The sequence below is a fragment of the Thermothelomyces heterothallicus genome (assembly GCF_042370625.1).
Source record: "Thermothelomyces heterothallicus CBS 202.75 unplaced genomic scaffold P884_scaffold_37, whole genome shotgun sequence".
Lineage (NCBI taxonomy): Eukaryota > Fungi > Ascomycota > Sordariomycetes > Sordariales > Chaetomiaceae > Thermothelomyces > Thermothelomyces heterothallicus.
The window spans coordinates 176,839-204,342 of record NW_027192598.1 but is presented as its reverse complement, the minus strand read 5'-3'; the positions used below and the strand labels follow the sequence as shown (position 1 = coordinate 204,342).

The 27,504-nt window shown below is 60.6% G+C and overlaps 11 protein-coding genes and 1 non-coding gene across 12 annotated transcripts; 9 read left to right on the top strand and 3 right to left on the bottom strand.

The window, feature by feature from the left end:
- The first annotated feature begins 905 nt into the window (after positions 1 to 905).
- Positions 906 to 3,354, top strand: P884DRAFT_251794 (Metallo-dependent phosphatase-like protein). Its single transcript, XM_069440706.1, has 4 exons — positions 906 to 1,421; positions 1,503 to 2,198; positions 2,268 to 2,719; positions 2,827 to 3,354. The coding sequence occupies exons 1-4, from the start codon at positions 1,060 to 1,062 to the stop codon at positions 3,192 to 3,194; spliced, it is 1,878 nt and encodes a 625-aa protein (XP_069293728.1). The 5' UTR covers positions 906 to 1,059; the 3' UTR covers positions 3,195 to 3,354.
- A 479-nt stretch (positions 3,355 to 3,833) lies between these two features.
- P884DRAFT_273184 (uncharacterized protein) lies at positions 3,834 to 6,377 on the top strand (the record flags this gene model as incomplete). Its single annotated transcript, XM_069442568.1, has 3 exons — positions 3,834 to 3,989; positions 4,124 to 4,269; positions 4,700 to 6,377. The coding sequence occupies 3 exons, from the start codon at positions 3,834 to 3,836 to the stop codon at positions 6,375 to 6,377; spliced, it is 1,980 nt and encodes a 659-aa protein (XP_069293727.1).
- Positions 6,378 to 7,104: 727 nt separating this feature from the next.
- On the top strand, positions 7,105 to 8,040 carry P884DRAFT_211767 (uncharacterized protein; the record flags this gene model as incomplete). The annotated part of the gene is made up of 1 exon (XM_069439111.1): positions 7,105 to 8,040. The coding sequence occupies one exon, from the start codon at positions 7,105 to 7,107 to the stop codon at positions 8,038 to 8,040; it is 936 nt and encodes a 311-aa protein (XP_069293726.1).
- A 2,011-nt stretch (positions 8,041 to 10,051) lies between these two features.
- On the top strand, positions 10,052 to 11,500 carry P884DRAFT_232260 (ribonuclease H-like domain-containing protein). The gene has a single exon (XM_069439847.1). The coding sequence runs from the start codon at positions 10,204 to 10,206 to the stop codon at positions 11,155 to 11,157; it is 954 nt and encodes a 317-aa protein (XP_069293725.1). The 5' UTR covers positions 10,052 to 10,203; the 3' UTR covers positions 11,158 to 11,500.
- A 676-nt stretch (positions 11,501 to 12,176) lies between these two features.
- Positions 12,177 to 13,562, top strand: P884DRAFT_295079 (D-isomer-specific 2-hydroxyacid dehydrogenase-like protein). The gene is made up of 2 exons (XM_069444312.1): positions 12,177 to 12,431; positions 12,485 to 13,562. Exons 1-2 carry the CDS (start codon positions 12,239 to 12,241, stop codon positions 13,363 to 13,365), a joined length of 1,074 nt encoding a protein of 357 aa, XP_069293724.1. The 5' UTR covers positions 12,177 to 12,238; the 3' UTR covers positions 13,366 to 13,562.
- Positions 13,563 to 14,232: 670 nt separating this feature from the next.
- On the top strand, positions 14,233 to 15,531 carry P884DRAFT_317963 (uncharacterized protein; the record flags this gene model as incomplete). The annotated part of the gene is made up of 2 exons (XM_069445326.1): positions 14,233 to 14,295; positions 14,530 to 15,531. 2 exons carry the CDS (start codon positions 14,233 to 14,235, stop codon positions 15,328 to 15,330), a joined length of 864 nt encoding a protein of 287 aa, XP_069293723.1. The 3' UTR covers positions 15,331 to 15,531.
- Positions 15,532 to 15,566: 35 nt separating this feature from the next.
- Positions 15,567 to 16,421, bottom strand: P884DRAFT_273179 (uncharacterized protein; the record flags this gene model as incomplete). Its single annotated transcript, XM_069442567.1, has 2 exons — positions 15,567 to 16,320; positions 16,384 to 16,421. The coding sequence occupies 2 exons, from the start codon at positions 16,419 to 16,421 to the stop codon at positions 15,567 to 15,569; spliced, it is 792 nt and encodes a 263-aa protein (XP_069293722.1).
- Positions 16,422 to 16,769: 348 nt separating this feature from the next.
- On the top strand, positions 16,770 to 18,243 carry P884DRAFT_332756 (P-loop containing nucleoside triphosphate hydrolase protein; the record flags this gene model as incomplete). Its single annotated transcript, XM_069445809.1, has 4 exons — positions 16,770 to 17,257; positions 17,307 to 17,436; positions 17,522 to 18,148; positions 18,235 to 18,243. The coding sequence occupies exons 1-4, from the start codon at positions 17,106 to 17,108 to the stop codon at positions 18,241 to 18,243; spliced, it is 918 nt and encodes a 305-aa protein (XP_069293721.1). The 5' UTR covers positions 16,770 to 17,105.
- Positions 18,244 to 19,420: 1,177 nt separating this feature from the next.
- On the top strand, positions 19,421 to 22,478 carry P884DRAFT_251771 (glycoside hydrolase superfamily). Its single transcript, XM_069440705.1, has 2 exons — positions 19,421 to 20,157; positions 20,241 to 22,478. The coding sequence occupies exons 1-2, from the start codon at positions 19,651 to 19,653 to the stop codon at positions 22,299 to 22,301; spliced, it is 2,568 nt and encodes an 855-aa protein (XP_069293720.1). The 5' UTR covers positions 19,421 to 19,650; the 3' UTR covers positions 22,302 to 22,478.
- Positions 22,479 to 22,657: 179 nt separating this feature from the next.
- P884DRAFT_303398 (chaperonin 10-like protein) lies at positions 22,658 to 23,894 on the bottom strand (the record flags this gene model as incomplete). Its single annotated transcript, XM_069445024.1, has 2 exons — positions 22,658 to 23,788; positions 23,883 to 23,894. 2 exons carry the CDS (start codon positions 23,892 to 23,894, stop codon positions 22,658 to 22,660), a joined length of 1,143 nt encoding a protein of 380 aa, XP_069293719.1.
- Positions 23,895 to 25,220: 1,326 nt separating this feature from the next.
- P884DRAFT_t175 lies at positions 25,221 to 25,330 on the bottom strand. Its single transcript has one exon. It is a non-coding gene; the product is annotated as a tRNA-Leu (tRNA).
- Positions 25,331 to 25,666: 336 nt separating this feature from the next.
- P884DRAFT_211611 (Mur ligase) lies at positions 25,667 to 27,428 on the top strand (the record flags this gene model as incomplete). The annotated part of the gene is made up of 3 exons (XM_069439104.1): positions 25,667 to 25,729; positions 25,829 to 27,026; positions 27,184 to 27,428. 3 exons carry the CDS (start codon positions 25,667 to 25,669, stop codon positions 27,426 to 27,428), a joined length of 1,506 nt encoding a protein of 501 aa, XP_069293718.1.
- Between the last annotated feature and the right edge of the window lie 76 nt (positions 27,429 to 27,504).

The window sequence follows — 27,504 nt, the reverse complement described above, 5'->3', positions numbered from 1 at the left end:
GAGCAGAATCTCCGACGACAAACGCGGGAGGTCCCCTGTACCAACCGCAGTCGCCCCCCTGGGGATGCTTTCCTAAAAAAGACTTCTTCTCATGCTGTCAGAAGCGTATGAGATAATTATTGGACGTTAGGGTAGAGGGAGGCAGGCGTACTAAGCAAGAAGTAATTCGTAACCAAGTACTGTTCTATCTTTGAGAAGTTGCTCTCTTTTTATACCTAGCTATGCTCCCTTCCGCTTAGCCACAGGGGCATTGACATCATTGTCCTCACATGTCGTAAGTACTGCGGTTACATAACAGTTTTCATGCCTGCCTCTGACCTGCCAGCTAGTGTACCCTAGACACTTTGAACTTACACTCCTCTCTGTCTGCCTAGAGGAGTGTTTAGTCGCTTTAAGTGTGTGCATGCCAACTCTGATTGTTACTACCTCGTTTAATGTCGCTAGTATCTAAGAGGTCAGTCTACATTTACTAATTAATTACCACGCCTTATACTAAGAGTTTACAAAATAGTTACAATGTATAATAGTTCCCTGTCTATACCACCATAGTTGGCTAGATTGTAGAATTGAGTTATTATACTACAGCATTCTCGTTTTCCTTTGTCTCGTTCTTATCTCTTTGCTTCTTATACTTCCGTTGCAAGAACCTGCCTTATTCGCCACCCGAGCCATCCTTCTTTGGCAGGTAACGCACGTGCGGAGATTACCTGGTGGGGTTGGCCAAGCTTTCTCGGGAAAGTCCTTGGCATCCTGGATGATCGGCGTTCGCTTGCGGCATCCTATGTCGGATTCCGGCGACTTCAGCATTGGTACCTACATACTCCGTACTAGCAGTAGTATTTACAGATCATAACTAAGCCTTTCCCTCTAAGCTTCCCAGACGGCGGATGCTGGGCCGGAGCTAGGCCGGCTATTGCACGGGCGAGCACGCACACTAACAGGGGCTGTCTAATAATACTATATAGTATAAAGGCAACAGCTCCGGACAGATTCCCTAGCGTTTCTCAGTATTAACTTGTATTGTCGTTACGCCAATTCGCCTGACCACAACCGGCAGCCATGAAGTCCACCGTCGCCTCGGCCACGGCGCTGCTCTTGGCCCTGTCAGGTAGCCCGGGCGGCGCCAAACCGGTCGTCGACACGGCGTACCCTTACACGGGCCCCGACGTGCCGGTGGGTGACTGGGTGAATCCAACGGCCAAGGGCAATGGGAAGGGGTTCCCGCGCCTGATCGAGCCACCTGCCGTCAAGCCGGCGAGCGCGAATCCCAGCAACAACATCAATGTCATCTCACTCTCGTACCTGCCCGGTGGCATCAACATCCACTTCCAGACCCCGTTTGGGCTTGGCGAGGCCCCGAGCGTGCTCTGGGGGACCCGGCCGGATAGGTTGTATAGAAGAGCCACGGGGACGAGCCATACGTAAGTCGGTGTGTGACGAGAGCCGGCCCAGGGGTGAGCTCTCGAGAGGCGAGCTGACGCGCTCCATTCGCCCATATTTAGATACGACCGAACACCGCCCTGCTCGGCCGCGGCGGTCACCCAGTGCAGCCAGTTCTTCCACGAAGTGCAGCTGCGCCACCTGAGGCCCGGCACCAGGTACTACTATCAGATCCAGGCGGCCAACGGCACCACGGAGTCCGGGGTGCTGAGCTTCGATACGGCACGGGCCGCCGGCGACCCGACTCCCTACAGCATGGCCGTGCTGGCCGACATGGGCTACACCAACGCGGGTGGCACGTATAAGCAGGTGCTTCGTACGGTCGATGACGACGATGTCGCCTTCGTGTGGCACGGCGGCGACCTCTCGTACGCGGACGACTGGTTCTCGGGCATCCTGCCGTGCGCCGACGACTGGCCCGTCTGCTACAACGGCACGTCGACCCATCTTCCCGGCGCGGGTCCGGTGCCGGACGAGTACAAGACGCCCCTGCCGGCCGGCGAGATCCCTAACCAGGGCGGGCCGCTGGGGGGCGACATGAGTGTGCTGTACGAGTCCAACTGGGACCTGTGGCAGCAGTGGATGAACAAGATCACCAAGCGGGTGCCGTACATGGTCATGCCGGGTAATCACGAGGCCTCGTGCGCCGAGTTTGACGGGCCCGGCAACGTCCTGACGGCCTATCTCAACCACAACAAGGCGAACGCGACAGCGCCCCGGACGAACCTGACATACTACAGCTGTCCCGAGTCACAGCGGTGAGTTTAGTCTTTTGGGATGGATTCATCTTGGGAAAGAAGGAACATGGCACTGACGGGGAGCCTTAGCAACTTCACGGCGTTCCAGCACCGCTTCCACATGCCAGGCGCCGAGACGGGGGGCGTTGGCAACTTCTGGTACTCGTTCGACTACGGCCTCGTGCACTTTATCGCCCTGGACGGCGAGACGGACTACGCGAACAGTCCGCAAAAGCCGTTCGCACGGGATCTGAAGCCTGGCGAGACGCATCCGACCCCGGGAGAGACGTCCGTGACGGATAGCGGGCCATTCGGCACCGTGAAGGGCAGCTACGACGACAACAAGGCGTACCAGCAGTACAAGTGGCTAGCCGCGGACCTGGCAAAGGTGGACCGCAGAAAGACGCCCTGGATCATTGCCATGAGCCATCGGCCCATGTACAGCTCCGAGGTATCGTCGTACCAGCCTCGGATCCGCGCCGCCTTCGAGGACCTGCTGTTGCAGCACGGCGTAGATGTCTATCTGGCGGGCCACATCCATTGTAAGTCAGCGGCGCAACAAAGAGACCGTCCCCCTCCCTCCCTCCCTCCCTCCGTCTCCCTTTCCCCTCTTCTTTGCGCACTGAAGCGGGGTTCTGACTGGCGGTAGGGTACGAGCGGCTGTGGCCAATGGGGAGAAACGGCACCATCGACCGCAAGGCGATCGTGGATGACCACACCTACATGACCAACCCGGGCAAGTCGATGACGCACCTCATCAACGGCATGGCGGGCAACATCGAGAGCCACAGCACACTATCCGAGGACGAGACCCTCGACATCACCGCCGTCGTAGACCAGGAGAACTACGGCTTCAACAAGCTGACGGTTCACAATGCCACGGCGCTCACCTGGACGTTTGTCCGCGGCGACGGCGGCATCGGGGACGAGCTGACTTTGATCAAGAAGAAGCCTGGTCGGAGGGGAGGAGGTGACTCGAAGCATCGCTACGGCGGCCCCGGCGTGCTTTTCCAGTAGAGCTGGGCGAATCCGGATGCGTCTTGCTCGCCCAAGTGTTAGCCAAGTTCCATACAACGGCTATAATAGCCGCCAGAATGTGGATACTTTGCACATAGTACTTTAAAAGAATGTACATCTAATATGCGCAAAGGGAACCGAGCTGCATTATCGAGGACGGACTAGAAATGAGGTTAAAACATACGGTTATTTTGGGTTACTTGCCAGTTTTCAGTATAATAGGTCATTCGTAATTAACACTGCCATACCACCGTCGTGCTTTGCTAGTATTTTGTTCGGAGCTTTTTAAGCGGTTGCTGTACGGAGTATCGCGATGTTATATGTTCTAACACAAGGTATTTTTGTTATCAAGCCCAGCGATTAGCCATCGGGACCAGGAAGGTTCCTGCGAGCCGGGATCACAGTCACAGCAAGCAGGAGCTCTTCGCGGGCGGGGAACAGCAGGGGGAAGCAACGCAGCGAGCGATTTCAGCACAGGTAGGTGGGGCACTTCCCGCAGAGTAAGTCCGTACTCCGAGCATGACAAGCATTGATTTTTTCCGGATTCTCAAGCTGACGTCAACCACACACTATAGGCGTCGGAGAGATCCATAAGAAAAAGGGCCCCAGTTCTTGGGAGACACAGGCAGTCTGCACAGTATGAACGCTATGCTATCTTGGCGCGGCCAGTTCGGCGACCTGGTCAGCCTCAGCGAGACCCACGAGGCGCTTCTGGGCTCTCGCAGCCCCGCCGGCGGAGCAGGCCGCGGGACCTGGCAGATGGCGTTCCAGGGTCCAGGTCTCTTATCACAACTAGTTAATACGGGTCGGGAAAAAAAAGGCCCGGGGGGAGCAAAAAAAAAAAAGGCCAGCTCCGGGGTGAGACTTGTCGCAAAAAAAAAAAAAAAAAAAAAAAAAAAAAAAAAAGGAACGCAGATGGCCTTTGCTAGCTGCGATTCAAGAAGCCCCGCATTGAATCTTCTGGGGGCCCTCGTTTTCTGCATCGCGACGTGGTCCCCAACACCTACCGCTTGGAGTTTTGGACGCCAACTCCGATTGGCCTTTCCGACCACTGGTGGATCTCGGAGCCCTCAAAGTGTGTCCCCAAACGTCATGGGATGCAACTCCGAGCAGGATAGTGGACGCAGATTCCAGCTCCAGTCGATAGGGAAAGCGATGCTTGAGTGGTCGAGGCGGGGGAGGGTTGGGTCGCAGCCGAGAGATGGGGCGAGAGAAACTCCGGAGACCGCTGGAAACACCATGGTGATGCCGGGATGTGGTGTTTCTGGGCGAATTGCCGGCAATGCAGCCTGGGCCGAATGATGAGGGCCGCCATTGGAGATCGGTGGTCTTGGGAGCCAGGAAGCAAGGTCGTCTCGCACGCAAAGATGTGATGTGATGCAGCTGGGGTCGAACCTGGAACGGCTGAAGACGAGAAACTCCGGCATCTATCGACCATCAATGGGATCCAGAGTCTCTCTACTCGTGGGCTCTCGCATCCTTATATTATATGATGGCGGGCACAGGGTCTCCATCGCGTCCCGGCGTCCCGGCGTCTATCCTTGCCAAGTGCAACCACACACCATCGTCGACCTAGTTAGCTCACCAGTCATGGAGCCATCATCATTGCCCCCCATGGCAGAAATCCAGCAGGTTAGCCCTGCTCACGTCAGGACGTCGTCCACGTCGTCCTCGGAAACGGCCTACACGACGGACGACTCGCCGGGGTCCAGCAAGACGCCGCATACACGATCGGACTCGTCGGCATCTGACATCTCGCACGTAAAAGAGAAGAAGCCCTCTCACTCGCACTCGCCATCCACCGCGTCCGACACATCAGTGACGCCCCTGGTTCGGGACAAGGAGAAGCGCGAGAGCTACTCGTCCGTCTGGACCGACCTCGAGGCCCAGCGGGGCGAGATCGACGACTTCTCGCGCAAGCGGTTCGGCTTCCTCCGCTACACCATCCTCACCGTCTACCGCCGCCTGTTCAGCCTGGCCTTCATCGGCAACGCCATCGCCTTCGTCGTCCTCATGATCAAGGGCGCCGCCCCGTTGGACCTTGTCAACGCCTCGGCCGTCAACCTGGCCGTGTGTGGCCTCTGCCGGCACCCGCTCGTCATCAACGCCCTGTTCCTCACCTTCGGCGCCGTCCCGCGCTCGGCGCCCATGCGCCTGCGCCGGCTGGCCTGCAAGATCTTCCACCTCGGCGGCGTCCACAGTGGCACCGGCGTGGCCTCGTGCGTCTGGTACGTCGGCTTCGCCGCCACCTACACGTACCACTTCGAGGCCTCGCCCGCCTCCGTCGCCGTCCTGGTGCTCATCTGGCTCGTCCTGCTGCTGCTGCTGGCCATCATCGCCGTCGCCCACCCGGCCTTCCGCGTCCGGCACCACGACTGGTTCGAGCTCACCCACCGCTTCTCCAACTGGGCCGTCCTGGCCCTCTTCTGGGTCCTCATCTTCCTGCTCGCAGACCAGGAGCCCTCGGTCTCGGCCTTCCTCGTCCACCTGCCCTCCTTCTGGATCCTCATCCTGCTGACCGCAGCCACCATCCACCCCTGGCTGCTCCTCCGCCGCGTGCCCGTCCGGGCCGAACCGCTCTCGGCCCACGCCGTCCGCCTGCACTTCTCCCACGCCGCGGTCCGCTTCGGCCAGGGCATCAGCGTCGCCCGCCACCCGCTGGCCGACTGGCACAGCTTCGCCAGCTTCACCGACCAGTTCGACACGCCCGACACCAAGTTCTCCTGCCTCGTCTCCAAGGCGGGCGACTGGACCCGCCAGGCCATCGCCGACCCGCCCACCTACCTCTGGAAGCGCGGCGTGCCCACCTACGGCTTCGGCTACGTTTTCCGCATGTTCGACCGCATCATCGTCGTCACCACCGGCTCCGGCATCGGGCCCTGCCTGTCCTTCATCGAGGACGCCCACCGCCCCGCCATGCGCGTCGTCTGGCAGACCAAGAGCCCGCTCAAGACGTACGGCCAGCGCACCCTCGACCTGGTCGCCAAGATGGACCCGGACCCCGTCGTCATCGACACCTCCATCTCCGGCCGCGTCGACATGCTCCCCATCGTCCTCAAGCTGTACAAGGACTTTGACGCCCAGGCCGTCTGCGTCATCAGCAACCCCGCCATGACCCGCAGTCTCGTCTACGGCCTCGAGACGAGGGGGATCGCCGCCTACGGGCCCATCTTTGACAGCTAAATAATTAGGCGGTGACACTAGATCATTTCGATTTCGGGTTTCCGGGATATCACATTGTTCGGGTACGCATAATGACGTCAAGGATACCCGCTTGGGTTGCTGGAGTTACTGATTTTTTTTCTTTTTTTTTTTTTTTTCACGGGTCTCTTCCTGAATTTCTACGGTTGAAGGAGGTGAAAGTCTAAATGAATAGTTATCTAACGTATATACCTTAGTTACGGAGTAATTATACGGGTAAAAAAAAAAAGGGCGGGGGGGGGTTCTGGGTTTGGCTAGCATCGTGTTTTCGTTGTCTCGGTCGCTGCTCTTTCGCGCGACCGCTGTTGTTCGAGCATGGCTGGTGGGACTAGTGGATAGGATATTAGATTGTCCCGGTGGGTGGCGCTGAACAAGGTTGTTCCTTAGACTTCTACTCCGTAGTAGTCCCTCTTGGCTGCATAATTAACGATTTCCAATCAACTCCACCCTTCCATTCAACTTCCACCACTTCGACGCCGAGTTCGCCAATTACTAATCACGGCTTGTCCCGCCCTTATAAACCACCCCTACTATGTTAGTCTCTCCTCTGTTACGGACTCTTACCACCATCGACCCCCGATCGTGGTGCACAGGTAGTAAACCGTCGCCTCATCACGTCACCTAACCACCTCGCTATCAGCAGCCTGCCTAAGTAATCCCAACCATCATCTTATCATCTTTCCAAGGGCTCTCTCTACCAGCAAATAATATGACCACCACGGGCGAGTTCCGCTACCTCGACCCGGAGTCCATCTCGCCCGGCACCAAGCCGTGGTCCAAGGTCGACAGCGCCGCCACTTCCTTCCGGTTAACCTCCCGCCGGCGCAGCGTGGCCAACATCCGCGACAGCCTCCGGCCCGACCAGCCGCTGCGGGGCAACTTCGGAACCGACATTGACGTGTCGGGCTTTGCCGTCTACCACGCGCCGGCCCGGGAGAAGACCTTCACCGACGACGCAGCGGTGCGCGGCGGCTACTACGCCGAGGTCGAGGCGCTGCTGCGGGCGAAGCTGCCGGGCAAGGTCGCGCGGGTCGAGATCTTTGACCACACGATCCGCAGGCACGACCCGGCGTCGCCGCGCCAGCCGGTCCAGCAGGTGCACGTGGACCAGACGCCGGCGGCGGCCGAGGCGCGCGTGCGGCGCCATCTCCCCGCGGCCGAGGTGGACGGCCTGCTGGCGAGGCGGTTCCAGATCATCAACGTGTGGCGGCCCATCTCGCACCCGGCCGCCGACTTCCCCCTGGCCGTCGTCGACTGGCGGACGACCAAGCGGGACGACCTGGTGCCCGTCGACCTGCTGTACCCGCTGCGCAACCGCACCATCGGGGACGCCAACGACGACCGCGGCAAGGAGGTCCTGCCGGACCCGGCCACCGCCGCCGGCACCGACGGCTACGAGGTCAGGGGGGAGACGTACGGGGTCCTGCCCAGCGACTCCCACAAGTTCTACTACGTCAAGGACATGACCCCGGACGAGGCCTTGTTCATCAAGTGCTTCGACAGCTGGGGCGAGGGGTTGCCCGGCGGCAAAAACGGCGTCGCCGCCCTGACGCCTCACACCGCCTTTATCGATCCCGCGACCCCCCCGGGGACCAAAGGCCGCGAGAGCATCGAGGTCCGGTGTCTGGTGTTCTACGACGAGTGAGCTGTCTGGCATTTCCGGAGTAGATGTGAAGAAGAGGACGACCGTCAGTTCTTTGGATAGCTAGTTATAGAGGGTCTTCACATTTGTTCTTCGAAATAATTATTAATACTCACCACTTGCTTCCGTCCAGCTTGTCTTATACAAATCCATCCTCAGATCATCCCTCTGTTCTGACCGTAAATCTCCTCAAACTACCCATGACGAGAGAGATACGGCCGTTAACCGTCCTCGGATGCCTCCCCCGATCCGGGATGTGCGCGATGCCGCAGGCCTGCGGGATGCCGTATCATGACCCCTTGCTCGCTCCCGCAGCTGGCCGACCCAAATAATCTGCTTCGCCAGTTCGGGGCCGCGGCCCCGCCGGAGGCGGTACGGCTTGTGGCGTCCTGGCGGCGGCGGTCTGGCATCCTCGGCAGCCGCTGGCCAAGCTCAGACAGGGGGATGGTATATAGGTCCGGGTCATCCCTCCGCCCAAGCTGCAGCAAGGACGGAAAGTACCAGCCCACGAGCGCCCGCAGACAGGGCGCACACGCGCAGGCAATGCCGACGTTAATCTCGACGATGCTGACGACCGGTTAATTAGGTGCTCCCGGGACGTGCGGTCCGGTAGTCAAGCCTCCGATAAACACAAGTGCGTTCCTGGCAGACGCGTGGTCCCTTTCGTAGGCGCAGGCGCCGCTCGTTGACGAGGGAAACGGATGAACCGTGGCTGGAGCCTAAAGGGGTCAACCCCTGGAGCATCGACACCGATCGAGTGGAAGTGGGTTCGGATGGCCGATGATTGTCAAATTCAATAACTAACTAATCATACCCTGTCGAAGGCCGACGTGCCTCTCATAGAACCCTAACCCCGAGTCCCGCGCAGCTTGAGAGAAGTCACACTCGGTTAATTACAGCCAACTGAATTCAAACCTTGCAGATGTTCGAGTTGGCCCGACTACCACTACCTCTCAACCCTCGATCGCAAGGACGAATGACGAAACGACAGAAGCGCATAGGGCGTGGCTGGGGCGTGGCTGGGGCGTGTCAGCCTTCTGTGGGCGTTATCATGCGGGCACGATTCAGTCTCGTCGTCCCCTGCGATGAGGCAGCCTGCTGCCGCCTTGGTTTCAATCACCGCCAACGGACCAATGAGGCCCAAGTCGTAGATAGCACGGTGGCCGCGCTCCTGGCCACCCTCCGGGCCGCGCGTTTGGTTGACTGAGCCACCCAGACAAAGCAAATCGTTGGTTTCTTAACGCTGACGCAATCATTCTTAACCTCTCCAACTCCTAACATAGCCGGCTTTCTGGATGTATTACTCTCACATAGCGGACGAGGAGTTTTTGGTTTTAACTAATTACGATAGTACCTATTAAGTACTACGACCCTCGGCCAAAACCCCTTCAACCCCCCCCCCACCAAAAAAAAGAAACACACATACAACTAAGAAACATGACCATGGCCCAGAACAAAGAGAAGGCTTTTCAATGTCCCGCCTGCCCCGGTAAATCGTTTCTTACGGCTAAGGCCCTCCATGACCACTCCCTCATGAAGCAGCATTGGCATTGTCAGCAGTGCAGCCGATACTTTGGCACATCAGAGGCCCTCCAGCAACACAACAAGGACTCTAGACAACACAAGCAACCACCAAACGGGCATAGGAAGCACAACGACCAGCCCCGCGCCGAGCAATCCTGGCCCTGCCACCAATGCGATAGATCGTTCGCCACTCGGGAATCCCTCGAGCAACATCGGACGGACTCCAAGGGTCACGGTGGTGGGAACCGACCGGGGGCGTGTGAAGTGGCTTCGGACCAGTCACGCGTCGAGCAGCAGCGCTGGCCTTGCCAGCAATGCGACCGAACCTTCGGCACTCGGGAAGCCCTCGAACAACACAGGAGGGACTCCAAGGGACATGGACAACACCGAGCCGCGCCAGACTGGACTCCTCCCACGGCTGTTCTCGTGGCTGTCCCCGCCCAGGCTGGCCCCCATGCCGGCGCTATTGGCCCGACCGCCGCCGTCCTGTTGCCTCTCACGACGGAGCAGCAAGTGTCGCTCCGTCGGGCGGCTCAGAGCTTGGCGGAACAGTCCGCCCTCGTCGCTGCGCAGGAACCCCCCCGGCCGACCCCGCTCGTCCACCGCGGCATCACCTACACGACCCTGACTATCCCGGAGCAGATGGACCTACACTCCCTCCTCCTCCGCTCCTGCCACTCACCAGCCCGCCTCGCCCTCGAGGGATACCCGCTCGGTCCCTCGGCCACGTGCCGGACCACCACTCCGCTCCGGGACCCGTCATGCCCCAAGCGAGCGGCCGTGGTGCTCGATTGCGAGATGGCCGGCACCACGGAGGGTGATCACGCCATCACCCTCTCCCTCGTCGACTTCTTCACGGGCGCCACCCTCGTGCATTCCCTCGTCAAGCCCGCCCGCGGCATCAAGATCACCAACTGGCGCACCGACATCACAGGCGTCACCCCGGGCGCCATGGCCGTCGCCGTGGCGCGGGGCGAGGCCCTCCGCGGCCGGGACGCGGCGACGGCCCGGCTGCTCGACTTCGTCGACGCCGACACCGTCGTGGTCGGCCACTCGGTCAAGTACGACCTGAAGGTGCTGGGGCTGGCGCACGACCGAATCGTCGACTCGGCCATTCTCGCCGCCGAGGCCTCAGGGAGGTATGGAAGCGGGGAGGACGGCAACAGCGGGGGTCAAAAGGCCATCAAGCAAGGGATTGGGCTCGAGAGGCTGTGTCGGGAGCTGACCGGAGTGCGCATCCGCGGAGGGGGCGGCGTGGCCGCCGGGCCCGGGGGGCGGTCCCACGACAGCTTGGAGGACGTGCTGGCGACGAGAGAGGTCGTCATCTGGTGTCTGACGCACCCGGTCGAGTTGCGAGCCTGGGCTGCGAAGAATTGGGAGGCCCAGGATGGAGCCAAGGGCAATAAAGGAGGCGCAAAGGGGAGGAAAGGAGACAGGGACCTTACAACAAAGCACCGGCCCGAGTCTGTTGAAGATGATTTCGAGTGGGACGAGGACGACGATGACGATGGCGATGGCGATGGCGAGATGCTTCGCTGGGAGGACGTTATCGACTACGAGACGTGGCCCAAGTCGCCCCCCGACTGGTCCGACTGAGCGCCTGAATCTGCAGACTATCTTGTCAGTAGATCGGTCATTATGTGTATTCGTCGCCAATTAATCGTAGTCAAACACGTTCTCGCTGGTATATACACTGCGGTTTCGGAGCTTGTCTACCCTAGCTGGTTCGAATCTATTTCTACCCCTGTTTCGGCATTAGCGGAGGTGGGCAAGATGATGAATCAGACATATATCAGCGTTCCTTGAAATCAATATGGTCAATTCCTTCCCTTCTTATCTTGTCTTTCTCCATGCTTCTATTTTTGAATCGCCGCACAGAAGTCGTCGTTGAATCTGAAGGAGGTACGGCATGCGGAAACAAGAAACAGGTAGTCTCCAGGTCTTAAGTAGATAGGTATCCCAACCTTGTACACTGAGCCAAGCTCGCAAGTGTTGCTATAGTTCAAATTTCATCTCAAGTGTGGAAAAAGTTCCCACAATGACAGGCCTGAGAGTTCCTTGATGACCGAAGGAAGGAAACTTACGAGAACGAATTGCTTTTCCTATAGGACATATTAAGTCATGAGAAAAATAAGGAGATAAACAGCAAAGAAGAACAAAGTCACAATATTGTCGTATCGATATTATATAGAGAAGTGCTTAGTCAACTTCTCTTCTTACGTTGATTATCGCGCGGAAAAAAAAAAAAATAATGCGCCGCCAAGATTCTGCAAGGCCCGGGAAGCACGCCCGGCTACGGCAGCCTGCACGCGCCGGCAGTTCCCTGCGGTCCGCCGCGCAGTGTCTAAACCCTAGGTTTAGGCAGTCAGCCCTGTTTCTCACAGGAGGCTGCCAAGGTTGGGGATGCCGCGAATTACCGAAAATGAACAACAGCTGCAACATGATTGGCGTCGAGAGTGGCGGGATTCGCTTTCCCGCACCCGCTTCCAATCCCGAACGTTGCGGGCAACCCCTCGGGGGGCTGCGGGGTAGTTAGAACGAGTGGGGCCTGAAATGACGAAATCCAAGAGCCGCGGCGTCGGCGGACGGGATTCCGAGCTCAAAACCATCATCATCCCGGCCATGTGTATTTTCACCGTGAGCGACGTATTTCTTTCACAGATTACTAGAGCCCACCATGTCTAGCCCGATCAAGGTCGCAGTTCTTGATGACTACCAGGGCATCTCGGAGCCCAAATTCAGGGCCCTGGACCCGGCCAAGTTCGAGGTGTCCTTCTTTAAGGACACGCTCCGGCCTTACAATCACCCCGACACCCCGCAGGAGGTCAAGGATGAGCTGGTTGCCCGCCTGGAGCCGTTCGCCGTGATCTGTACGTTGCTCTCCCCAATACCTTCTCTCGGGCGCTCCGACTGACCAACCCAGCCACGATGCGCGAGCGCACCCCCTTCACGGCCGAGCTGATCGCCCGCTTGCCCAACCTCAAATTACTCCTCACCACGGGCAACCGCAACCGCGGGCTGGACCTCGACGCCTTTCAAGCGCGGGGCATCCCCGTTGCTGGTGCGGTGGACCGCAACAGTTCGGTCGGCTCCGAGTCGACGACCGAGCACTGCGTCGCCATGATCCTCGCGGCAGCCCGCAACATTGCCCAGGATGACCTCTCAGTCAAGACGGGAGGGTGGCAGACTGTGCCGACGGTTGCGCTCGGGGGGAAGGTGTTTGGGACGGTGGGGCTTGGCCGACTGGGTACGGCGGTCGCGCGCATCATGAACCTTGCGTTCGGGATGCGCGTGGTGGCGTGGAGCGAGAACTTGACGCAGGAGCGGGCGGACGAGAAGGCGCGGGAGGCCGGGCTGCCGGTGGAGGACGCACGGGGCGAGAAGACGTTTAAGGTGGTGAGCAAGGAGGAGCTGTTCCGGACGGCCGACGTGGTGAGCCTGCAGCTGGTGCTGTCAGACCGGTCCAGGGGTTGTATCACAGCGAAGGACCTGGAGTTGATGAAGCCGACGGCCATCTTCGTCAACACCTCGAGGGGGCCCTTGGTGGTTGAGAAGGACCTGCTGGAGGTGTTGGAGCAGGGCAAGATCCGGGCGGCCGCGCTCGACGTGTTCGACTTGGAGCCGCTGCCGCTGGATAGCCGGTGGAGGACGACCAAGTGGGGAGAGGACGGCAGGAGCCGGGTGCTGCTGACGCCGCATATGGGCTATGTTGAGGAGGCGACTCTGAATGGATGGTACGACATGCAGGTAGAAAACCTGCTACGGTGGGAGAAGGGCGAGGAACTGCTCCTCCGGCTTTGTTAGCGGGGCCAAGGGGAGGAAACCGTCTTTCTCACCAACTCGGCCATCTGGCATGAAGAGTGGACAAGGTACCGGCAAGGTACCGGCATAACAGACGCCTGCAGGAACTAAACGAAATATGAGATTTTGATAGGCTTTGTCGCGGGACATAAGCACTATCTAGTTGCTCGAGAATGTGAAGAAAGGAAAGAGGTCGAAGGTTGCTTGTTCGCGTTTGTGACTTCGTTCCTTCCTTATATGCGCGGTGCTGCCTTACCGCCCCGCCCTATTCACTTTTCTCCCATCTATGAATCGCGTTGCCCGCTGACAACCAGTAGTAAACTGAGCTGTGAATCGCGGTTGCCAAACAAACAACCCGGTAGTCACTACTCCAACCGAACCAGACCCTTTTTCAGTAACTCATCTACAAACCCAACGTTGCTTCCCTCACCACTCAAAAACGCCAGGAAACTTACCGTTGCTCTGGCCTAAACCAGAGCCGACACTTCTGCCCATGGATCGTCCGTAACCCAAGCAGGAACCTGATGACCGTGTCTCACTTGCCTTGGTTCCGATGGCAAGGCGGGAACCCGGCCACGTACTGACACCGCTCCCGTCCCAAAGAGTCAAACCGGAGCCTGAAGGTACCCTCTCGGCGCCCGACTGGACGCCGAGCTTCACTGACCGCCTAGCAGAGATCGCGAGCCCACGCGTCGATATAGCCGGGGACCGGCCCGGGCAATCCTCCCGTATGTTCAATAACGCTATCCAGTTTCCTCTCCACTAACCTATCTAGTTGAAGTGGGCGAGATCCAGTCGACACCATTGCTACACCGACCCCGCACACTTCATTCCCCAACCCAACGCTCGACCAGCAGTCGATCCTCGACAATGCGCTGTTATCACGCCCATGCAGCCAGTTCGCCCAACCAGAATAATGACCGTTTGAGTCAGGTATTGCACCGCTTGGAGACGCTGAGAAGGACAGCCCGTCGCGTCACAACTCATGCCGAGCCACGCGGTCCTGCTACCGCTCAACCACTCCAGCCTGGAGATTCTACGAGCACAGTCCTTTCCGCAGTACAGACTCAGCAACGCCCGGCCGGCAGATCTATTTCGAAGGGCAGCTCTGTCCCCAGCGGCCGCTTCTACCCCACTGTGCTGCAGCGACTGTCTGGGGAATGCCAGATGCGGCGCTTCAACCCGGTGTGGCTGATACGGAGTTCGGCGAACGGCCGAGTCATATGCGACGTCAAGCTGCACAACCATGTCATTGAAGCGGACTCAGACTTTGACTGCACGCAAGCGGCAAAAATAGCGGTTGCCAAAAAGGCTCTCAGCGTCGTGCAGTCGTGGCCTGTTGGTTGTTTTCCCCCGCCGCCTAGCCAGCAGATCTCGGAGCCACCGAGGTCCGCGAACGCGCCGCCGCCTCGAACAGTGGACACCGGGGCCTCGCGGGCGGCGCACGGACGCGGCCGGAGCCTCCTTGCCTTGAACCAAGAGGGAGGCTTTCAGACAATGGCGCCTGGGCTGGGAAGATCCGCGGCCAGGGCCACGGAGCTGGATCGAGGAAGACGTGAGAACACGATGACGGCCGCCAGGGGTGATCGAGGGCGGGAGCAGGTTGAGCTGCTGGAGCATGTACGCCGGGTCATGGGCATCTCAATGCCCGACACAACGAGGGACAATCCGGAAGCGGCTCGTGCCTTCCTGGAGGGCCTGGCCGTCGGCGCCCGCCTTGCCGGCGCCCGTGTTTCCGGGTTCTCCCTGAAAAGCCGCTCCAGATCGCCCCTCCGCTCCTCGCCAGAGACGTACCGCGCCCGCTCACCCCTGGGCAGAAGCGGGCGGTTGAGTCCGCCTCCAGGACACCGCTGGAGGGTAAGTGATGGCAGCCCCAGGAACCGCTCTGAGCCCCGGCCCCCGCGGCCACCTGTGGGACGCGGGGACAGGTGGGTTCATGATCGATACTACCCCGGAGATTTCGAGTAAGCTTGAGAAGGCAGTCCAAAGGTGGATGATCAAACTTGAGCATCGGGAGACATGGAAACCTGTCAGAAGAGCACTGACGTTGTTATCTGTGAATATGGTATTTATGTATGTACATAGACATCCGTCCTGCCCCTGGGGTAGCATCATGTGGGCTTTACTCGTGTGAAGCATACATCGTCATCTAGAACACAAAGCTGAGGCTCCTGGTGACTCAAACATGTTTCGCATCCCCTCTATCACAGCTTACTCGGCATCCGGGTAGCTCCGTCCAACCGAATGACCACACCGTTCAGCATGATGTTCTCGATTGAGTGGCGGACGAGCGACGAAAACTCTTCGGGCTGTCCAGGTCGTAGGGGGAACTCCATGGCCCTATAGAGCCCTTTCCGCACAGTGTCAGACAGCTGCGCCGTCATGTTGGACTCGAACATGCTGGGCGCAATGGTGACGACGCGGATGCCGAACCGGGACAGGTCCCGGGCCATGGGCAACGTCATGGCCGCCACGGCTCCTTTGCTGGCGGCATAGGCCACCTGGCCCATCTGCCCCTCGAAGGCGGCGGCGCTGGCCACCATGATGACCACACCCCGCTCGCCGTCGGAGCCTTCGGGAGGAGCGGCGGCCAGGTGCGGGAGGAACTGCCGGACCAGGTCGATGATGCCGCGCAGATTGATGGACAGCACAAAGTCGACCGACTCGAGGGACACCGGGCGCAGCTTCTTGTCGAGGATGAGGCCCGGGTTGCCGACGCCGGCGGCGGGGATGATGCCGCCGAGGGGCTTGCCCGTCTCCTTGATCCAGGCGACGGCCGAGTCCACGGCCGAGGCGATGCTGGAGGTGTCGGACACGTCGCAGGGCAGAAACTTAGCGGATGAGGGGCCCAGCTCGCTGACCAAGGAGGCGCCGAGTTCCTCGTTCATATCCAGAATCACGGCATTGCCTCCGGCCGCGCAGATGTCGCGGACGCAGGCACGGCCAAGGCCCGAGGCGCTGCGCGGAAACAAGTTAGCGTGGCAGGAATGAAGGGCCTCGTCGCGGCGGGGACTCTCTTACCCGCCCGAGACGACAAATGTTCGCCCTTGAATCTTCATCTTGGGCGGGTGATGGTGATTAACATCAATCCAGTGGGAGCTGCAAGTCAAGCGATGCGCCCGGTTTGAGACATGGTGGGATGGGACGTCGAATGTCTGGTGTTCCGGAATGATGGGGGCCCCCACTGCCGAGGGCGGGAAGTGCCAGCAGTGAGTGCATGGGATGCCTCGGTTCCAAGTCCGACTCTGGTCACCCCAGGTTGTGTAAATTACAAACAAGCGATACGGAGTAGTTAACTAGTGTAGTTATTCAGTACTCCATACGGAGGATATATTACGGTTCCGTACAGATACCTTACATAGTAACTTTTCCGGAATCCGTAGCACAGGCCCCTTATCAGTCGCATGGTGATTACCGCGCCGCATTGTTGGTTGGCTGCGTGTTCACTATCGCGCATGTCAGACCCGTGCTTCTCGTGACGCAGGCCACCCCCGGCAGGCATCCCACTTTCGACTATTCCGCACACGAGCAACATTGCAACAACCGAAGAAGAGCAATCAGCATAACGTTACACCGTTTCCAGCCACGCAGCAGGATACGCAGGTGAAACTCGTAACTCGTGCAAGGCGCAAGATCGAGAGTCGTTTACGGAATCGACGCTGCATTCGCACAGCACAGCGCGGAACGAGCAATCGCCGACCGACGAAAGACGACGGCGAATCCGATTGCTCGTTGGTCTCCGGATGAGCGGCTACGAGTTGCCCGGCATGACGCGCCCGCGGGGGTCGTCGGCCGCCAGCGAGGATAGCACGGGCACGGTGCGCGAGCAGGAGCTGGGGAGCATGTACGACTACCTGGCAAAGGTCATACTGCTGGGGCCGAGCGGGACGGGCAAGTGAGTACGACGGAATCGGGACTGCCTGCATGTGCTGACCGAGAGCCAGGTCCTGTCTTTTACATCGCTTCGTAAAGAACGAGTGGCGCGTTCTCTCCTCCCAGACGATCGGCGTCGAGTTCGCGAGCAAGATCATCAAGATCGGCACTGGGGCCCGAAGGAAACGGATAAAGCTACAGGTGCGTATTCCCACGCGCACATCCTTGCGCACGCCCGCCCCCAACCTCTCATCCTTAGCTGGCACGCGCTGACGCCCTTCCCCAGCTCTGGGACACGGCAGGAACCGAGCGCTTCCGCTCCGTATCGCGGTCCTACTATCGCGGCGCGGCGGGGGCTATCCTCGTCTACGACATTACCTCGCGCACCTCGTTCCAAGGGCTGCAGCCCTTCCTCAACGACGCGCGGGCGCTCGCGTCGCCCAACCTCTCCCTCCTGCTGGTCGGCAACAAGCTGGACCTGGCGGGGGACCCGCTCGTAGACACGGGCGTGCCGCCGCCGACCCCCGGCGGCAGCGTCAGCTCGGCCTCCTACGCCAGCACGCCGGTACCGTCGTCGTACTCGTCCACGTCGACGATCCACCCGGGCCTGGGCACGCAGCTGAAGGCGACGGTGGCGCCCGACGGCCGCGAGGTGTCGGCAGTCGAGGCGAGCCGGTGGGCCAGCACGGTGCAGATCCCCGTCGCCATGGAGGTCAGCGCGTTCAGCGGGGAGGGCGTCGACGAGGTGTTTGGCCGCCTGGCGCGCATGATCCTGACCAAGATCGAGCTCGGCGAGATCGACCCGGACGACCCGATGAGCGGCATCCAGTACGGGGACGCGGGCGCCCTGTGGAACGCCGGCGCGAGCGACGGGGGCAGCATCAAGAGCACCATCACGGCGGACGAGGTCGGCGTGGGTGGGCGAAGGAGGAGGCGAGGGAGGCGGACCGGGCAGGGGCTGAGGGAGTGGGAAGAGGTGTTTACGCTGACGGGGAGAAGACGGAATAGGGGATGTTGTTGACCAGCCAGGTACGGCAGGCTCGGGAAGAGAGGGGGGAAAAGGGGGAGAGGGAGGGGGAGGGGGAGGGGGGTTTGATGATACCACGTCTTTACCTAATGTTGGCCAGCTGGCCCTAGATATAATAATGGCAAGGAGGCTTGGGCATCGGGCCGGCCTCCGCGCGTCGACTGAGGCGATAGAGCTGCTTCTAGACACCGTATAATGAGTTATTTCTCTCAAGCCCATAACAGGCCCGAAGACGATCGCGCGGCATCAGACCCAACGACCGGCTGAAGTTCGGAAACATATCGGCACGGTGGGAGGCTCGCCGGACCTCTTCAGTAGGGCGGATTGCTACCAACATTGACTTGCGTATCGAGTACCGAACGCAGCGACCCCCCTGGGTTTAGTTAGCGCCGGGCAAGGTATGGCCGGAGCGAGAACGACCCGGATCCGCCAAACAAGTGGGTCGCGAGCTCTCTCCGTTCTGTATCCCGTGTGTGTCCAGTATCTCCTCTGCTCTATCTTCTGGCTCTTCCTCCTTTTTGTTGATTTCTTACTTTCCTTGGTCGAGTCTCAACGTCCCTTTGTCTCCTACTAGCAAACCGTTGGCGACCTGCGCGGCTACGAATTGCGTATGTCAGGGTTGCATCGCCGCGCTTGAGAGCTTGGCATTTCCCAAATCGGTCGCGGAGAGCCTCCCTCCGAGGTACCGTCTCCACGCGACCGCGGCAGGGTAAAATATCGTCGCCCGCGACTTACATCGTCACGGCCGGCGATTGAGAGGGAAAACGTGATCTCAGATCGCGACAGATGGTTGTACAACTCGGTCGACGGCAAACAAGACAAAAAAACAGATAGAAGAGGACTTGAAGCATCTAACCCCGCCGAGTCAATCGACAGACAGCAGGAGATAGTTTGACCGAGACCGTAGCTTGAGACTTTGAAAGACAATGATGTACGGACGTAACTGCTTTCGTGACAAGTAGGTTGATAAGACATCTAATCCTGACAGGGTTCCGGTGTGGTACCTGTGGGGTTCCCGGGATCCCCAATTGGAGAAGGCGACGAATCGGGGCTCGAGGCCCCGCAGGCGTGAAGGTGTGCATCGGCAGCCCAAGCTCCAGCACCACATGTACTTGTACTTGCACTTGCATCCAATCCCACGGAGCTGGCCAGGATGTGAATAACGACAGGAGATATAAGGCAGCGCCTGCGACGGCCGGCCGCTGCTGCCTGTGTCTTTTTTTCCCCCTCAGCCAACGACGCCTCGTGCTGCCTCCCAGTCGAGCGCTGCGATACAGCACTCGTTCAGCATTCGTTCTTTCCCGCAGCTCGCCAAAGTTCCCAGGCAACCCCGCCATCTGCCCCTTCCCCCTCCCCGGGCGTTCCTCAGGCAGCCGCCCGTAGTCATCATGGCACCCCGCGTTGTGATCCCGCTCGACCAGAACTGGGAGTTCCGGCAGGCGGACAAGCCAGACTCCAAGTTCCTGCCCGTCAGCCAGTTCCCGACCAACGTCCACCTCGACCTGCAACACCACGGCCTGATCCCGGACCCGTTCATCGGCAAGAATGAGCTCCTCGTCCAGTGGGTGGGCGAGGCGCAATGGACCTATAGGACCGTCTTCACGGCGCCGCCGGTGCCCGAGGGCGCCAGGGCAGTAGTCGCGTTCGACGGCCTCGACACTTTCGCGACCGTCGTGCTCAATGGCACCACCATCCTCGAGTCGGACAACATGTTCCTCCCGCATCGCGTCGAAGTGACCTCGATCCTGAAGGCCGAAGGTAACGAGCTCGTCATCACGTTTGACAGCGCCTACCTGCGGGGCTGCAAGCTGGTCGAGCAGCACCCGAACCACAAGTGGGGTTGCTGGAACGGCGACGTCTCGCGGCTGGCCGTGCGGAAGGCGCAGTACCACTGGGTGAGCCTCCCACCTCCTCCCTCCCGCAGATGACCATCCGCCGTTCTTCTCACCGATGCTGACTGAACTGTCCTATTACGCAGGGCTGGGATTGGGGCCCGACTCTCCTGACCTGCGGTCCCTGGCGGCCGGTCCACCTCGAGATATACGAGTCGCGCCTGTCCGATCTCTACGCCGAGACGGTCGTCGACAAGTCGCTGAAGCGGGCCACCGTCAAGGTGACAGCAGTCGCAGAGCGCAGGGCGGACAGGGTGCGGTTCGACATCGCCCTCGACGGCCAGCAGGTGGCCACCGAGACAGCCGACCTGGACGCCACGTCGGGCGAGGCTACCGTGTCGTTCCTCATCGACAGCCCCGCTCTGTGGTACCCGGTCCGCTATGGCAAGCAGCCGCTCTACGACATCCGGGCAACCCTGCTCGCCGGCGACGATGAGGTCGACACGCTCTCCAAGCGGATCGGCCTGCGCCGCGCCGAGCTGATCCAACGGCCACTGGAAGGCCAGCCAGGTACGAGCTTCTTCTTCGAGGTCAACAACATCCCCATCTACTGCGGCGGCAGCGACTGGATCCCTGCCGACAACTTCATCCCCCGTATCAGCCGTCAGCGCTACTATGACTGGGTCAGGCTGGTGGCCGAGGGCAACCAGTTCATGATCCGCGTCTGGGGCGGCGGCATCTACGAAGAGCAGGCCTTCTACGACGCTTGCGACGAGCTCGGCATCCTGGTCTGGCAGGACTTCATGTTTGGCTGCGGCAACTACCCGGCCTGGCCGGCCCTGCTCGAGTCCATCAGGCGCGAGGCCACCGAGAACGTCAAGCGGCTGCGCCACCACCCCTCCATCGTCATCTGGGCCGGCAACAACGAGGACTACCAGTACCAGGAGTCGGAGGGCCTCACGTACGACTACGCCAACAAGGATGCCGAGAGCTGGCTCGAGACCGACTTCCCGGCCCGCTACATCTACGAGAAGATCCTGGCCGACGTGTGCGCCGACCTGGTCCCCAGCACCCCCTACCACCCGGGCTCGCCCTGGGGCGCCGGGCTCAATACGCACGACGCCACCGTCGGCGACATCCATCAGTGGAACGTGTGGCACGGCACGCAGGAGAAGTGGCAGAACTTTGACCGGCTGGTCGGCCGGTTCGTGTCCGAGTTCGGCATGCAGGCCTTCCCGGCCGTCAAGACCATCGACGCCTACCTGCCCCTGGGCCGGGACGACCCGGACCGGTACCCGCAGTCGTCGACGGTCGACTTCCACAACAAGGCCGAGGGCCACGAGCGGCGCATCGCGCTGTACCTGGTCGAGAACCTGCGCTACGCGCCCGACCCGCTCGAGCACTTTGTTTACTGCACGCAGCTGATGCAGGGCGAGTGCCTGGCCTCGGCCTACCGCCTCTGGAAGCGCGAGTGGCGCGGACCCGGGCGCGAGTACTGCGGCGGCGCGCTGGTCTGGCAGACCAACGACTGCTGGCCCGTCACGAGCTGGAGCATCGTCGACTACTACCTGCGCCCCAAGCTGGCCTACTTCACGGTCAAGCGCGAGATGGCGCCCGTGAGCATCGGCGTCACGCGCAGGACGCACCTGCACCCGCGCGACCGGCACACCCGGGTCAACATCGACGTCAAGACGCAGATCGAGGTGTGGGCCAGCAATCTGACCCTCGAGGACTTGACGGTCGACTGCGTACTCAAGGCCTGGGACGTCGAGAGCGGCGAGGAGACCTTCTCCGAGACGGTGGCGGCGGCGCTGCTCCTGCGGGAGAACCGGTCGACCGAGATCGCCGCGCTGGACGTTCCCGTCCGGCAGAAGAACGTCGGGGAGGAGGGCCGGCTCGTGGTGGCGGCCTACCTGGTCGACAAGAAGGGCAGGCAGATCGCCCGCTACGTCAACTGGCCCGAGCCGCTCAAGTACGTGCACCTGCAGAAGCCTCGGGCGCTCCAGGCGCAGCTGACGGCCGATTACTCGGCGGTCGAGGTCAGCGCCGAGGTGCCAGTCAAGGGCCTCGCGCTGGAGTGCGAGGATGACGGGGTCCGATTCGACGACAACCTGGTGGATATTGTGCCGGGCGAGGTGGTCACCATCGGCGTGAGCGGGGCGGGCAAGGACACCAAGATCGAGACGCGGTATCTGGGCATGATCTAATTTTTGGTTTTTCCGGAAGGGGAGGGGGGGAAGTGTTATATAGAAGGAGAAGAATAGGCATCTAGACCAATTTATTGCGACAGGTGGCTTTAGAAGAATGGACCAGAACGGCAGAAGGGACGAGAACGGGGAAACCCAAGGAACGATGAGGAACTCATTACGAATGATGTAGAAGACATATACAAAGTTCGATTATTGATCTCAATTATCTACTGCACTACCAAGAACCCCCGCATACACGCCTAATGGACCATCCATATAAACCGACCGATCACCATGCACACCGTTGAACGCCACGAGATGCAACCAAAGTATAAAAAAGTTAACGAAGATTTTTTTTTTAAAAAAAAAAATGCTCAGCAGCAGCCTGTGCTCCCGGTGGCCGGGACGGCCTTGAGCTTGTTCTCGTCGACGGTGGTGTCGATGGCCTTGTCGACCTTCTCGTTGGGGCCGGCGATGAGGATCTTGATGACCTGGCCCTCCTTGACCTTCTTGAAGGCCTGCTCGGCCTCGCGGAAGGGAACGACGCCGTTGATGAGGGCCTTGACGTCGACCTTGCCCGAGGCGACGAGGTCGATGGCGAGCTTGTAGTCGCCGCTGCCGTAGCGGAAGGAGCCGCGGGCGGTGACCTCCTTGAGGCAGAGGGCCATGATGGGGAAGGTGATGTCGGACTTGCCCATGCCGCCCTGGACGTAGGTGCCGCCCATGCGGACGACGTGCAGGGAGGTCTGGATGGAGGGCTCGGCGCCCGAGGCGTCGATGACGGCGTCGGCGCCGTCGGGCAGGTCGGCGACGGCCAGCAGCTTGCGCGCGTTCTCCTCGGGCGAGACGCGCTGGGGGGCGTAAGTGTGGGTGGCGGCGTAGGAGCGGGCAAAGTCGAGCTTGGACTGGACAATGTCGACCGAGACGACCTTGGTGGCGCCGAAGGAGCGGGCGACGGCGGCGCAGAGCAGGCCGACGGGCCCGGCGCCCATGACGACCACGCTCTGGCCGGGCTGGACGCGCGCCTGCTTGACGATGTGTACGGCGACGGCGAGGGGCTCGATCAGGGCGCCCTCCTGGGTGGACACGTTGTCGGGCAGCTTGTAGCAGAAGTCGGCGGGGGCGACCCAGAAGCCGGTCAGGGTGCCGTCGTAGGGCGGGGTGGCGGCGAAGACCATGTCCGGGCAGAGGTTGTAGTGGCCCGAGAGGCAGGCGGGGCAGCGGCGGCAGGGGTAGCCGGGCTCGAGGGCGATGCGGTCGCCCTTCTTGAGCGTCTTGACGGCGGAGCCGACCTCGACGACGGTGCCGGCCGACTCGTGGCCCAGCACCATGGGGTCCTTAACGACGAAGTGGCCGATGGCGCCGTGCTGCCAGTAGTGCACATCGGAGCCGCAGATGCCCGTGTAGTTGACGGCGACCAGGACATCGTGCGGGTTCTGCAGCTTGGGCACGGGCCGCTCCTCGAAGCTGACATCGTTGGGCTTATTGAGGACGAACGAGAGGTTCTGCGGGGTTGCTGTTAGCCGGGCGCTGGCGGCAAACAGAGAAGGGGGGAAACCCGGGGGGGGGGGGGGGGGGGTTCAGCTTGGCTGCACCTACCGAAGAAGCCATTGTTGATGGTGGTTTGCTCGCGTTGGCCCGGTAGGAGGGAAGGAGAAGGGAGGGAAGGAGAAGGAAGGGAAGGAATTAGCTTTGAGAGGGAGTCGGTATGATAGCACAGAAGACGACTTGAACAAACGAACGGGATCGAGGGTTGAGGACAGAGAGGGAAGCAGAGCGGAGTGGGAACTTGTTCAAGATCCTCGAGGGAGAGAATCAGTTTTAAATACGCAGCGAAACCGGGAAGCACCGTTTCTCGGAGATATCCAGCGGTGGTGCTCTTGGTGGTCCCCGGTCTTCGCTTTGCCCAGAACTCAGGCACAAGAATGCCCCTCCTTGCCCCGACCGGGCAAACATCGATTGGGGAAGCTTGGAGGGCTGTGGTGCGGGGAGGGTCAGTGCCTGAGGTGCGAAGGGCCAGAGCTTGATAGCACCACCACCACCCCACCTACCTACTTGGGCCCGGATGGCATACATACATACATACATACATACGTGCATATGTACAGTACATACATAGTATAGCCTAGCCACGCCCTCTCCACCGCAACGTGCGGTCGAGCCTGGCAAGCCGATTACGAACCCGCCGTGTCCGCCGTACCAAGTCTAGATGTACTGTAGGATTACAGTAATCCGTACAATTATCCAGCACCCACGCGCCGCCACTAGCAACCCCTGGTTCGCTGGATGCTTATTGCAGCTTCCAATCCACCGACGCTGCAAGCTCCCGCGAGAACCCCACGAACGACGCACTGGCCTGGGCCGTCGATTTACCCAGCGATTTTAGCCGCGCCTATCAGCGGTCGAGCGCAACAGCATGGGGACCCGCCCCGTGGCTTGCCGCGACGAGCGCTGCCAGGCCAGAACTCGTCAGCTGAGTATCAGAAACTTCTTTTATCCACGATCTAGAGAGGGTTGAAATGTCGAGGAAAAGGGGGTCAAGATGCAACTTGCGGCCAATTCTTTTGCCGCAGAATCCGCAGGCTGGGGATCGGGCACCGAGGCAGTGGGTTGGCTCGGGTGCTTGTTGGAAGGCACCGAGAGGTAGGTTGTTGCGCCTTGGGCATTTGCACAATGCATATACGGATCCGTACACGACACTCCTACCTCGAGATAGGGAAGGGTGGTTACCCCAAACCGTGGTAAAATTCCCTTGTATTCCGTATAGCTATAAGCCATCCGCCGGTCGCGGCGTCTTCACAAAGCTCGAAGGGCCTTCTGAACGGTGACTAAGATCGAAGCTGGTTGGGAAACTCAGAACTGTCTCAGTAGTTTATCCAAAAGCCGAAACCAAGAACAAAAAAAATTAAAAGACCAAATGTCACAACGTGAAAAAGATGACAAGGGTGAGATTCGAACTCACGCCCCATTTCTGAGACCAGGAATGCTCGATGAGCGAATTCAGGTGGGCCTGAACCTGGCGCCTTGGACCGCTCGGCCACCTTGCCGTCGATGTGGTAGCGGGCACGAAATTGTGCACAAGAGCTTGGTTCGTGCACGACCCAGCGAGGGGCAGCACGGGATTTGACTGTGACGTCGTGCCGGTGTCGGCAACAGCGCCCATGCCGATGCAACCCGGAGGATTCCGCCCCGCCGTGCACCAAGGCACCGAACTCCGAATTGCATCTTCGGAGTCCGTAAAGCAAAATCGGTTATTCACCGAGAACGGAAGACTGCCACCGCCAACACGACCAATGCGTCATGCCTGGTGGACAGCCGTTGTTCCCTGGTCACTGACCCGCGCGATTCCCGGTCCCGGCCCCGGCCCATTTTTTTCGAGAACCATGGCGATGACGACGCCGTCAACAACGCGATCGGCGACGAGGACGACGACGAGGACGTACAATGTAGGCAGACGAATCCCTCCGCGCTCTCCCCCAGCTCTTTCTCCCCGCTCTCTCCCCCACGCACTGCCGGCGCTCGCGCTCAACTAGCTCACCGTCCAGGACGCCATCGACGCCCTCAATTCCCTCCAGACGCCCTACGCCGTCATCGAGGCCCGCCGCCGCGCGGGCATCCGGCCCGACGCCACCTCGGTGCGCGAGATGCGCGCCTACCTCGCCCGCATCGGCTACACCCCGCGCGACCTCGACCGGCTCAACATTGTGCACGTCGCCGGCACCAAGGGCAAGGGAAGCACCTGCGCCTTCGTCGACTCGGTCCTGTCGCGCTACCAACGCCGCGGCGGGCCCCCGCGCCGGGTCGGCCTCTTCACCTCCCCGCACCTGATCGCCGTGCGCGAGCGCATCCGCATCAACTCGGCGCCCATCTCGGAGGAGCTGTTTGCAAAGTACTTCTTCGACGTCTGGGACCGCCTGGAGGCCAACGCCGACGTGGCCGCGGACGACGCCGCCCCGGGCAGCAAGCCCATCTACGCCCGCTACCTGACCCTCATGAGCTTCCACGTCTTCCTGTCCGAGGGCGTCGACGCGGCCGTCTACGAGACGGGCATCGGCGGCGAGTACGACGCCACCAACGTGGTCGAGCACCCCGTGGCCAGCGGCATCAGCACCCTCGGCATCGACCACGTCTTCGTCCTCGGCGACACCGTCGACAAGATCGCCTGGCACAAGGCCGGCATCATGAAGCCCGGAAGCCCCGTCTTCACGGTCGAGCAGGTCCCGCCCGCCGCCGAGGTGCTCGAGGCGCGCGCCGCCGAAAAGGGAGTCGGCCTCCGCGTGCTCGACATCGACCCGCGGCTGGCCGCCGTCAAGATCCGCCCGGACGCTACTTTCCAGAAGAAGAACGCCACCCTCGCCGTCGCGCTTGCCGAGACCGCCCTCAGACGGCTGGACCCTTCCTTCTCGCCCGACCCGGACGCCCTGCCGCGCGAGTTTGTCGACGGCCTGGAGCAGGTCGTCTGGCGCGGCCGCTGCGAGGTCAAGGTCGAGGACCACGTCATCTGGCACGTCGACGGTGCCCACACCGTCGACAGTCTCAAGATGGCCGCCCGCTGGTTCGTCGGCGAGTGCGCCGGCCGGGCCGGGGGCGGGCCCAAGGTGCTCATCTTCAACCAGCAGGGCCGCGCCGAGGCGGTCGACTTTCTCGACGGGCTCTGCAACACGGTCAAGAATACGGGCCAGGGGTTCGAACACGTCATATTTTGCACAAACGTCACGTACGCCGCCACCGGCTATAAGAGAGGTATGTGTCTGTCCGCTTCCGGTCCGAACCGGTTCCGGTCCGCTCCACCGCTCTACACCATCATCCGCCACCGAACGGGGCGCACCGTCTTCTCGTCGTTTTGTGTTTTTTTTTTTCTTTTTTTTTTTCTCCCTTGCGCGCTGACAAACGAGCCCAGACTTTGTAAACCACCAGCACAACCCCGCCGACATAGAGAAGATGACCCAGCAGCGCGTGTTCGCCGACAGATGGAAGCAGCTGGACCCGTCCGCCAACGTCATGCTCATTCCCACCATCGAGGAGGCCATCAACACAGCCCGCGGCTTGGCGAGCGGAGAGCACAAGGTCCAGGCTCTCATCACCGGCAGCCTGCACCTAGTCGGCGGTGCGCTAGGTATCTTGGAGAGCGCTGATGCCTTGTAATTCCGAACTGGTAGGCAAATGGGTGGGGGGAAGAGAGGCGGAAGGGGGCGAAAAGAATGATACCGAGGCGAAGACG

Bases quoted from the DNA above. Each gene is read 5' to 3' on its own strand.
- P884DRAFT_251771 (XM_069440705.1), top strand. From the start codon at position 19,651: ATGGCACCCCGCGTTGTGATCCCGCTCGACCAGAACTGGGAGTTCCGG. The intron at 20,158-20,240 runs GTGAGCCTCCCA...CCTATTACGCAG, and splicing joins GGAAGGCGCAGTACCACTGG to GGCTGGGATTGGGGCCCGAC.
- P884DRAFT_251794 (XM_069440706.1), top strand. From the start codon at position 1,060: ATGAAGTCCACCGTCGCCTCGGCCACGGCGCTGCTCTTGGCCCTGTCA. The intron at 1,422-1,502 runs GTAAGTCGGTGT...GCCCATATTTAG, and splicing joins GCCACGGGGACGAGCCATAC to ATACGACCGAACACCGCCCT. The intron at 2,199-2,267 runs GTGAGTTTAGTC...GGGGAGCCTTAG, and splicing joins AGCTGTCCCGAGTCACAGCG to CAACTTCACGGCGTTCCAGC.
- P884DRAFT_295079 (XM_069444312.1), top strand. From the start codon at position 12,239: ATGTCTAGCCCGATCAAGGTCGCAGTTCTTGATGACTACCAGGGCATC. The intron at 12,432-12,484 runs GTACGTTGCTCT...TGACCAACCCAG, and splicing joins GGAGCCGTTCGCCGTGATCT to CCACGATGCGCGAGCGCACC.
- P884DRAFT_232260 (XM_069439847.1), top strand. From the start codon at position 10,204: ATGGACCTACACTCCCTCCTCCTCCGCTCCTGCCACTCACCAGCCCGC.